The sequence below is a fragment of the Hordeum vulgare genome, chromosome 3H, assembly GCF_904849725.1.
Source record: "Hordeum vulgare subsp. vulgare chromosome 3H, MorexV3_pseudomolecules_assembly, whole genome shotgun sequence".
In the NCBI taxonomy this organism is placed as follows: domain Eukaryota; kingdom Viridiplantae; phylum Streptophyta; class Magnoliopsida; order Poales; family Poaceae; genus Hordeum; species Hordeum vulgare.
The window spans coordinates 402354087-402365580 of NC_058520.1; the positions used below are offsets into that span (position 1 = coordinate 402354087).

General features: G+C 47.9%; 1 protein-coding gene across 1 annotated transcript; it reads left to right on the top strand.

Annotated features, from left to right (window-relative positions):
* Positions 1–2380: 2380 nt before the first annotated feature.
* On the top strand, positions 2381–10706 carry LOC123443989 (protein CHUP1, chloroplastic-like). The gene is made up of 6 exons (XM_045120576.1): positions 2381–3649; positions 4693–4824; positions 4928–5109; positions 5192–5303; positions 10129–10263; positions 10353–10706. Exons 1-6 carry the CDS (start codon positions 2561–2563, stop codon positions 10482–10484), a joined length of 1782 nt encoding a protein of 593 aa, XP_044976511.1. The 5' UTR covers positions 2381–2560; the 3' UTR covers positions 10485–10706.
* The last annotated feature ends 788 nt before the right edge of the window (positions 10707–11494 follow it).

Sequence of the window (11494 nt, forward strand, 5' to 3'; positions counted from 1 at the left end):
TAGTTTACCCACTGAATAATATGTTCTTGAGAGAGATGCCTCTAGTAAAAACTATGACCCGACGTCTATTACACATATTTACCTAAGCTCCATTTACATGTTGCAATTTTGTTTCATTATATTTACTTTGCATTTTATCTATCAACCATTATCAGATTTAACCCTTCCAATTAACGAGTACAAGAGGATTGACAACCCTCTTGTCCGCGTTGGTTGTAAGTATTTTCTCTTGTTTGTGCAGTAACTACCGATGGTTAACTGCATGCTTCTCCTATTGGTTTGATAAACCTTGGTTCTTACTGAGGGAGATAATTTTTGCTACCCTACTAAATCACTCCTTTCCTCTTCGAGAAAAAACCCCAACGCATCTACAAGGTAGCATCGTCCCACATCAAATGCGAACTGTCACTGGAGCCGGCGTTGGAGTGGCACACCGGCCGATTGCGCCGCCTACGCTGCGTCTGCTCAGTCTTCACACTTATTTAGCGCCGAAGCGAATTGATCGACAGTAGGATGGCTTTCTATCGCCATGAAGCTAGTTGTCCATCCGTCCGCCTCCCGACACTGAGCTGAGAGGACAACAAAGAAACCACTCTGGTGCCCACATTGTACGAGTCCACCGCTTGTCCTGGTCAATGCTTGCTATTTAAACATGGCATCACAACACCACAACTATTTCCCCTTTCTCCTTTGTGCACCACCGACGTAATGACGAAGAGCTCTAGCATGTTGCGGGAGGCCCTCTCAAGGGAGCAGAAACATGAGTTGTCCAGCCTTGCCGCTAGGTGGCAGGCCTGTCGTACTCGACGAATAGAGGAAGCCTTGCCACCACGACAATAGAGGAAGTGACAACTAGTCGACACCCGCGCCCATCCTTGCCGGCTTCACCAGGAGTAGGCGAATGCACACTTCACCACTGTCATGGCAGAGGTGTAATCAGCGCGGTCGGTGTGAGCATTCCGAATGGTGTAGGATGACGAACGCTACAACCTCGACCTCTTCACATATCGCTGGTTGGTGGAGGGGAAACTCTACGAGGAGTTTGCGAGCTAGGAGGGCATGGCGGCCATGGTTGTGAAGGACCCGAACTTTGTCGACCGACAATAGATGGTCTACAATTCCCCGCGCAACACTTGCACTAGCTATAACGTGATTGTGTCGGAGGCGGGCGTGTAGGTGGCGTAGACGATCGCTGGAACATGGTTGCATAGTTCAGTAGGGCCGCATCGTTCGCTGCGACCGCACAATTTGCCCCGGACAGCAACGACCACAAGGTGAGCCCGCTGACTTGATGATGGACCTCACCCCGACCCGCGAGGTCCATAGCCTTGCGGCAAACTCCGATGATTAGGAGTAGGACATAAAACACGAACATGGGTTACCAAACAGGAAAAAGAAAATGACGTGCAACACAGACGCCTCCAAGACCGGTGAAGATTTAAACAAGGTTATTTTTTGTGATGTAAATAAAATATGATGTCCACTTTTGTTTAGTGAAATGTGTAAAAAATGTCATGAATTTGGTTTGGTTTAAATGAAATCGTCTTGTTTGCATGGAATTTGTGTGGCTCGTTTAGATTCCGTTTGAAACATGTCTTGATGATTGATGGATAAGGCTGGATGATAGGCGCTTGTATAAGTGTTCGCGGATACGTCCGTTAATATGTTCATTTTAAAAAGACGTTTACGATAAAATAGATAATATGCCTGTTTTAGAAGATGGTGTTGAAGACGCCCTCAAACCAAACACACCCATATGAGTTTTTCCCCGGCCTCTCCTCTGTGTGGCATGAGCAAAGCTACACAAGGACTTGAGCGCACACATGTAGACCAACAATTTATAAAAAAACAATGTATACTTTGGAATAAGACACATACAACATCAAATAAATTACTAGAAATCTGAGCAAGACGGACGCGGTGTTTCTGCACCTAGGTCTAGATGTTCCCAATCGTGACTATTAAAATTGTTCAAAATATCAAATCAAATAAAAAACAATCTTTTTTTTGGTGGTAAATGGTCGAATGTGTGGTGCCCATGCCAAATTTCATATAGTTTGAACACTGAAGGAGCCTGCGGTAAAAACATAAATTTCAGGCATGTGAGCAAGTTTAAAAACGCACTCTTCATAATCATTTTTGCCACAAGCTTCTCGAGTGTCGTTTGCCCACGTCTTTTACAGGCACACGACGCACTCAAACATCTTGCATTCGAATTGAATTATCAGAGTAAAACGGGATATTGAGTTTGGCTCTAGATGCGGGCTCCGCTACTGCTACTGCTAGCGCCAGCACCCAGCCCTGGGCGTCTGTGTCGCTTCCCCGCCACCCGCTTTCCAACCCAAGCTAAGGTCGGACCGCTCCTCGGACATCGCGCCCGCCCTTTTCGCTTAAACCCAAAGCCATCGCCACCGAGAGCAGCAGCAGCAGCAGCAGCAGCAACTCAACTAAACACACAACAGTGCCCGCCGCGGCCCAATCCTACCTGCCCGCCCGTACGTTTCTTGTTTCACGGACGAACACCGCAGGTCACACACACGCACACACACACTCACTCACCATGGTGGCCGGCCGTGTGAAGGCGGTCATGGGCTTCCACAGCAGCCCCAGGGCGCCCAAATCGCCGGCGCCGGCGACGACGGCCCCCGCCGAAGGGTACGCACGCACGCCGGCCCGGTTCCCGTCGTCGTCAACGTCCTCGCCCGCCCCGTGCGGCTCGGCGTCCAAGGCGTCCGCGTTCGCGCGGTCCTTGGGCGCTTACTTCCCGCGCTCGTCGGCGCAGGTGCAGCCCGCGCGCGCGCCGCCGGAAGTCGCCGGGCTGCTGCGCGCCATCGAGCAGCTCCAGGAGAGGGAGTCGCGCCTCCGCGTCCAGCTGCTGGAGCAGAAGATACTCAAGGAGACCGTTGCTATCGTCCCCTTCTTGGAGGCCGAGCTGGCGGCCAAGAGCAGCGAGCTCGAGAGGTACAAGGAGTCCGCCGCGCGGCTCGAGTCCGAGAACATGCGGCTGTGCGCTGAGCTCGACGCCGCCGCGCTGGAGGTCACCAGCAGAAAGCAGAGGATCGTTCAGGTGGAGAAGGAGATGGCGGAGCTGAGGAAGCAGCACGACGCCGATGACTGCTGCTCCTCGTCGGCTTCGGTCTCAGCAGAGCATTACCTGTCCAAGCCCTACCCGTCCGTCTCGTTGCACGTTTCGCCGCCGAGCTCTTCGTCGTCCTCGTCCACGCCGACCTCACCCACGGATTCAGGCTCGTCGTCAAACGCGGCGGCCATGCCAAGAACCCGCGTGCCACAACTCTCGAAGCTGCCGCCGATACCTCCGCCTCCGCCACCGCCACCGCCGCCGCGGCCTCAGCTGATGCCGGCACCCAGCCTGAGCATCAGCTCCGGCTCAATGGGCGTGTGCGGAAGCGTAGGCGCGCCGCCTCCTCCGCCCCCGCCCCCGCCGTCCAAGAGGGCATGTTCGCCGGTGAGATCGGGTTCATGCGTGAGGCGCGTGCCTGAGGTGGTCGAGTTCTACCATTCGCTGATGCGGCGGGAGTCCAAGAGGGACGGAGGGAGCGGTGGTGCCGACGCAGCGAGCGGTGGCGGAGCGGCGGCGACCAGGGACATGATCGGCGAAATCGAGAACCGATCGGCACACCTCCTCGCGGTACGTAATACTACAACCGAGGCCGACATTTTTCTCATCTGATCTGATGATGAAGCACTAAGCTGGAATCACCTCTAGTAACTTCTACTCCAAGAGCCTATTTTTCACATATCCCAACTGACTCAACTATTCATATTCGTGTCTTGAACGGCTGCTGGTGAACAATCGCACAATTTGTTCGATAGAAAGTCGCGTACATTAATGCATTTTTTAAGGGGGCGTACATAAGCAGTACTCTACTGGTTTCGTCTTTTCGGTTGGTAATAATAGCAAAGATTACAAGTTGGTATAGCCGTATAGCCGTGTACAAGACTGCTGCTGGGTGCAAACTGCTGAGTGCCATACTGCAACCGCAACATGTACTCCTGCAGAAATGTGGAATTCCGAATCTTTGCGTTCTCGATGCTGCATGGTATTTCGTTTATTTTCATGCATTTTTCAACATGTAACATGGTATTTCGCACAAACTGCTGAGTGCCACACTGCAACCGCAATATTAGCTTCAGAAATGCAACATGTACTCAAACCGCAACATGTAGAAAAAGAAAAACCATGGTATTTCGTTTATTTTCGTGCGTTTTCCATCCGAAAACCGTCACCGTTAGATGTTGATCATGCGGCTATGGGAAGGTCACCGGGAGTTTCCTCGTAGAGAAGGTCGTCAGATAACATTCCCGATTAAAAAAGAAATCATTCGGTTACAACGTTGGGACGATGGCATAGTACTGCACAACTTCAATTGGCGTGTACCGTGACTCGAGAAGACAGAAGCAGAAACATCTGCACGGATTCCGAAGTGGGCATGGCTCGATGGGATCGAGCGAGCGATCGAAATGCACTGCATTTATACTTGCGGTGGACGCATGTGCGAATTACGGGCTCGAGCAGTTAGTAATCCGAGATCGAGATCGAGTTACCGCATCCGCGGGAATTCTGAACCCGATGTCGATCACCCGGGACGTTGGTTCGGTTAGCCGTTGGGATTATTTGTACGACGTCGCTGGGATTGATGGAGAAACTGTGTGTGATGTTGCGGTGTGCAGATCAGGTCGGACGTGGAGACGCAGGGGGAATTCATCCGGTTCCTGATCAAGGAGGTTGAGGGCGCGGCGTTCGTCAACATCGAGGGCGTGGTCAGCTTCGTCAAGTGGCTCGACGACGAGCTATCCCGCCTGGTGCGTGCGTGTCCCCAAAATGGGTTCACTTGAGGAGTTGAGGTGCTTGTTTGGTGGTCACCGGTGATGGCAGTTGGTAATGGCTTGGTGGGCGTGGTTGCAGGTGGACGAACGCGCGGTGCTGAAGCACTTCGAGTGGCCGGAGCACAAGGCGGACGCGCTCCGGGAGGCGGCGTTCGGGTACCGCGACCTGAAGAAGCTGGAGGGCGAGGCGTCCTCGTTCCGCGACGACCCCCGGCAGCCCTGCGCCGCCGCGCTCAAGAAGATGCAGGCCCTCTTTGAGAAGTAAGTAAGCGCAGCTCCACGATCGTCGGGCGTTTTGTCATGTGGCAACCAACCAACCAACGACGGTGCGGCGTGCGTGCAGGTTGGAGCACGGCGTGTACGATCTCGCCCGCGTCCGCGACGGCGCCACCGGCAGGTACGGCCGGTTCCAGATCCCGTCGGAGTGGATGCACGACGCCGGGATCGTCAGCCAGGTACGTTATTACTAATTCCATCGTTTGCCGTCGATGCATTAGAGCTCACGAATTCGTGGTACAGTACTATCTTTTACCCCTCGTCTGAGTAGCGACAGGACACACGTGATGCGTAGTGTAGGTGCGAGGCGTACGCAACAACTGGCGTACTAGGCAACAACGAAAAAAGGGGGATCGATAGGCGTGGCATTTTCTTGTCTCGTGCTACGGCGTGCACGTGAGTCAGGGGCGGGGAGGCGATCTCGTGACCATGCTAATTCGTTCGCTCCTGTCTCTAGAGGTAGAGAACAAAGCCCATGACACCTCGGGGGCCGTGTCGTTCTGCGTAGCGTAGCCACGACTTGCCGGGCGCGGACGGTCGATCCGTATGCGTGGTCCTGCAAATGGTTCCGGCAGAAATGTTCTCGCCCATTCTCAAGACCAGCACAGTTCGATACTGTTCGATCTCGTTTTGTTTTTGCCTGTTGCCTTCTTCGGTAGGACGTGGAGCCCTGCTCTACCAGTCCCTGATGGATTGGATATACGCTGGCTGATTGATCAGAAACCTACAGCTGCTCTCAGCATTGCACATGGGAGGAAATCAGTAAGGGCAGCTAGATTTGATGGAGATAGCGAAAATTGCTAGAATTTGAAGGATCTTCCTTTCAAAATTCAACCTTTTAAGTTTTAATGTTTTCCAGAAAATTACGAATGTATATAGGGATATATATACAGGCGTACATGTTTGTGAAGTTTCATGATGAAATACGTTTTGTTGTGAGCTAAAAACATTAATTTCTAGCGCATCTACTATTCACTATAAAAGTTCATGATTATTGTTCTTGTGTAGACACATTAAAACATATTTCACTATGAAAACTTAAACACATGAAGTAGGCATCCTTATGTATATGTCTATTTTTCCCAAGATAAATGAACACTTAAAAAATTGATTGTTTTATTTTTGCAAAATTTCGAGCTGAAGGGAACTTGGGAGCAAAAGTCCTCACATGGTAGATATTCTGTATTCTCGTATTTAGCCTATAGTCTAAAAGGATGACCTCCTAAATATAGATTTCATATCCGGCATAGTCTACACTAGAAGCGTGCCGTTAGATTAAAAAACCTAATTACTCTATTTCAAAATATAATGTGTATTACTTTTTTGAAATGTCAAACCTTCTAAATTTGATTAAATTTGTAGATAAATATATCAAAATCCGTAATATCAAATTATTGTGATTAAATTCATCGTTAATAAATTATCATATTTTTTATTTAATATTGTGGATGTCGATATTTTTTGCTCTCAACTTGGTCGAAATTGAAGAATTTGACTTTCGAGAAAACTAATACCCCTTATATTTTGAAATTAATGGAATATTTCGTTTGATGTATGCGGAGATGACACATTGTTTTTATTTTAATTTACAATTCGATGATTTGATGGGCATTTCATGGTGTGATTTTATATTATAAGCTAACCAACCTTATATATGTGGGAAAATTTCTACGTCGACGGCGCCCATATTGATATATTTTGTAGACCGGTTGCTCTTGATTGATTTGAAAAACTGTTAGTTCGGTCAACATCGTAAACCAAACCCATTAGGAATCATAATGAATTTGTCTAAAGAATTGAACGAGATAATTTTGAGAATTTGTTGACCCGGTCAAAATCGGATGATCCAATTTTAATTGGAGTCTTGGAGACCTCAATTGAATGTGACTCGTTCAAACTAAATAGTGTTATAGAGGTATAAATAAAACACTTAGATGAAAGAGCTTTGAAAAATTGTTGACCAGGCTAAAATCGGGTGTCACAATGTCAATTGGAGTCCTCAGTTGAATGTGGGATCTCCAATTCCAGGGAGATTAGTGTTATAGTATATTCATTTCCTCTTTGTTCTCTTATATATTATTATATTTTGTAACTATCAATTCAACTGTCATTTGCAATGGTATAATGGCTATAATTTGAACGGCTTTAATTTATACGTTAAATGGTTAATCCAGAGAGAAATGTCGAACATGCTAGACCATGAAAAACAAGATGCAAAATATCTCCACTATAAAAATCATATCATCTAATATAACAGAAGATATTTTTTTTAAAGGGAATATATTAATATTGCGAAGATATCAATTACATCCAGCCTCTGCACCAACAAGATATCACAAAGACATCCATGATGCACAGAACCCCCAAAAAAAGAAAAAAAACAAAGGACTCGCCACACCGATCAACTCCTCAATAGCAGCACTCAAACCACCACCAAATATAACGCCCGTAAGACATAAAGGTCTCAAAAAAACGACACCTTCAAAATGGAAACAGTGCACAAGCGCTGTCCTCACCCGACCCAAGATCTTAGGTTTTCACCCTGGAGAAGACCGAGCTCTCAAAGCAATACCTAGTACCTACAGAAAGGTAATGCTAGACACAACCAATGAAGGTCAGACCTTAGATTTTCACCCTGAAAGTTACGACTTGAAACCCAAGGAGCACCACCAAAAATGAAATCCTCCAGTGTTGCCGCCCTCACTTGTAACTTTAGCTTCTGAAAGTTATTAGACACCTGACTGACTCCATCACCTCCAAGGCCCCCTCCACCTTACTGATCCTCTGATCTTAGTCATCATGACTTTCTCCGCCGCTGTCTATGCCATGGAAATCAAGATATCGACATGTCCCACTGTGTCAACAAACAACAGAGCTTCGTGGCGCGCCCTCATGGAGCTGACTAGGCAAATATGGACGCGCATGACCAGATTCGTACCGATCCAAAAATCCTTGGGCAAGATCTCCGGCAGTAGTTTCGGAACAGGTCGACGGCTAGATTGAGGAGGACCGATCATGCAGATCGTTGTCGTGATGCGATAAGAGCAAAAAGACCACCACCACACCGCTGCCTCCACCACGTCGACGACAATGCCGACACGGCGAAGGACACCGACCGGCACTGCCATAGCTTGTGGCTCTAAGCGTCAGATCCGACGAAGCTGGCACCAGCCGCCCCGCCGGCCCTCCCGGCCACCTTCGCCACACATGCACCGCCGTGCGCAAGGCCCATCCGTCCGAGTCACAGACGTAACGCCCTGCGGGAGTGTCGCGCTCCCCACCCGCTCGCCACGTCCCGGGCCGTAGCCACCAGGGAAGGAAGCAGAAGGGGCCCTATCGCTGTCGACGCAAGTTGGGCTTCGCCCGGCGGCACCCTCCGTCGGCGGCGAGGGAAAGGGGAGGCAGGGAGGAGGTGCGAGCGATGGTGGCTAGGGTTTCGCCCGGCCGCCCGTGGGAGCGACGTGGCGATCTGTTTTCCCGGGGGCGTGGGCAGATCACAGTTGTCGTGAAATCGACATGAGTGCCACTTGGGTGAGACGACAGGGATGATATTGTACACTTATCAAAAGGTTGACCTATTTGCCATGGATTTTCCACCGACTATCGCTTGTGAGCACAATGGCATTTATAAATTTGGTGCCACTCCTATCCTCCTCCTATAGTAAAGATATAAGTCGCAAAGACTATTTGCCTACCGAGGGAGAACTATATAGGAGTTTTCATGTTAACCACGAAGTGCTACAAGTTGGAGGACTATTCATCAACCACCACTTCTCCTCTCTATCCGCCGATGACGCAAGTAGCCCAATGACAGGATTGTGGAGAGTTGAATGACAACACATCGATGGCGAAGCCAGGGGCTCTTTGTCTAAAGGAAGGGTCAACAAGCCAATCCCAGTTTCATAATTGGAAGAACCAGTAGGACTGTAGCAGGTTCGCCAAAGGCATGGGATAAGAAACTCTTTTAAGCTTTCTTGGAGTAAGTATTTCGCTTGTTCCTTGCCTGCTCATGGATTCAGCAAACAATCCAAAACGTTGAACTATTTGGGAATCCATGGGTCTATGCCGATTTTCAGTCTCCAAAGCATTGTCACTTTCTACACCCTCCTTGTTTCTGGGTACGATCCTTTTTTCAACCTTTAGTAGCAGGCAACTCTTGTCGCGGTTTAGACAGCCTGCTTATGCGGGCATGGTTATCAATCGTGTGGCAGTCTCACATTAGGATTATGCACATGTTGCCTCCTCGTGCATATACCATGGATATGAACGTTACATAACTTTCATGAATTTTTCAAGTAACAACTTATGTGATCAAGCACTGGGCAAATTGTCCCGAACAATACCAGGAAGTATCATCTTGCCATGTTGACAAGTGGAGGCGAACATACATTCGGTGGTGCATCTCCCAGATGCGGAGACCGGGGGTCATCCTCCTTTTCTAAAAAAAAAACCCTGAATACTTGGTCTCCATCACCAAGATGAACACCCTAGGTCCGCCTTCGTTGGTTATACTTATACCTAACGCTCATGGTCTTTTACGTCTCTACCTTGTTAAAGGTGTAGCTTGAATTTTGTTCGTACTTGATCTTTAGGGAGAAAACCTATGATATGGCATTTAGTGCTTCGTTCTAGCGACGGCGACGCTTGCATGCCATCTCTTTACTCGGGGTGTTACTTTTGGAGAACCATTCCCACCAGTACTGATTCTCACGGTCATTCTGTTGCAAATGGATGGTTGAGATCGACAATCGCTGCTGCATGCCGTCAATTTCTGCTGAACGCTTCGGCATGAGATTTTGTGTCATGTCTTCTCCTTTTTTCTTTTTAATAAGTGGACGTGTGCACCTTGATCTGTTAACATTGTGTTGTTGCATAAGCCCGGTGCACTAATGTCATTTTAGTTGTAATACTCTGTTAACATGTTCTGCGCTTGTTCTAACCAGCTGTTGAATGCACACACATATAATGTGGCTGATGACCTCTAATGAAAGATTTGATGTACAGATCAAATTCCAATCCGTGAAGTTAGCCAGGAGGTACTTGGAACGAGTTTCCTCTGAGCTCGAAGCCATCAAAGTCGGCCCCGACGAAGAGGAGCTGATGCTTCAAGGAGTACGATTCGCCTTCAGAGTACACCAGGTAGGTATATATAGTATCTATTCGCAGAAAAATACAACATGGTACTCAATGACCAACTTAAAGGAAAACGCGATCGTTGTTTCATACAGTTTGCGAACGGTTTCGACGCCGACACTATGCGCGCTTTCCAAGAGCTCAAGGAGAAGGCGTCCCTGTGTCGATTTCAGCGGCAGAAAGAGAACAGACACATGCGGCAACAAAGGCTTGTTGCGAGGACCTGAGCATGTCCTTGTGTTAATCCTGTGGTGTTACTATTAAGTTGTTGTTTGTCTTGACAAATGTTGTATAGATTTCTTGCCTCGAAACAAATTCTATTTGTTCTTCCCCAGTAGAAATATGTGTACACCATTTCTTATTACGTTCCCCTGATGTTCCCTTAGGGGTTACAAGCATTTTGATTATAGCGTCACATGATGTGAAAATTTAACTGTTTATGTGCCAAACTGGTGATGGCCGATTCTAACGTGTTTTTTTTCTTCTTCTGAAACAAAGCAAAAGAGTGCAAACGTACACCATGCCCTCCCCGATGCTGATGGACTGAAGGATGCAGGGTCAGAAACCCAGAACTGATGTTCGGACTGCTAGACAGATTAAACCCAACCAACGTATGATAGTCCTCATGATCATGTAGAGAGCGTGCATGTTCGAAATTACCCTTCAATGTCAGCCCCGGTTGAACTAAATATTCCATAACAATGCAATTTTAGCATGAAAAATAAACTCCGAAACCCTTCCGGTGACCCTGAAACGCTTCCGGTTCGTCTTGAAACTATTTCGAATATTAATAAAATCATTTTATAAATAATTTTTCATTACTTCTGTCCTACTCACACTCAGCAGATCGTGATTACCTTAAACTTGTGACCCTGCAGGTTTGGTAAAGCTTAGACATGAACAAAACCCCTTTGGTTTAATGATTGATAGCGGAACCATGGACGTCCATATCAATCCTTGTGAGTATACGAGTGACATTCGAGTGAACCTTTGGTTACCATGTGTTATTCCCTTTGCTTCGTGATACTTACAAAACCTGAGGTGAGATGTATTGGTATCCTGTTGAGTTATTCTCATGCTCACTATACCGATCTCCTAGGTATCGGTTTTATTCTTCTTTCTCGTTGACAAGTTCCGGCATACCCGTGACCTAGTCACCTATGTGTGGCCACACGATGACGGATGCCTTCACATCGAGAGAGCCCTAAGTATATCTCTCCATCATCGGAGGAGCAAA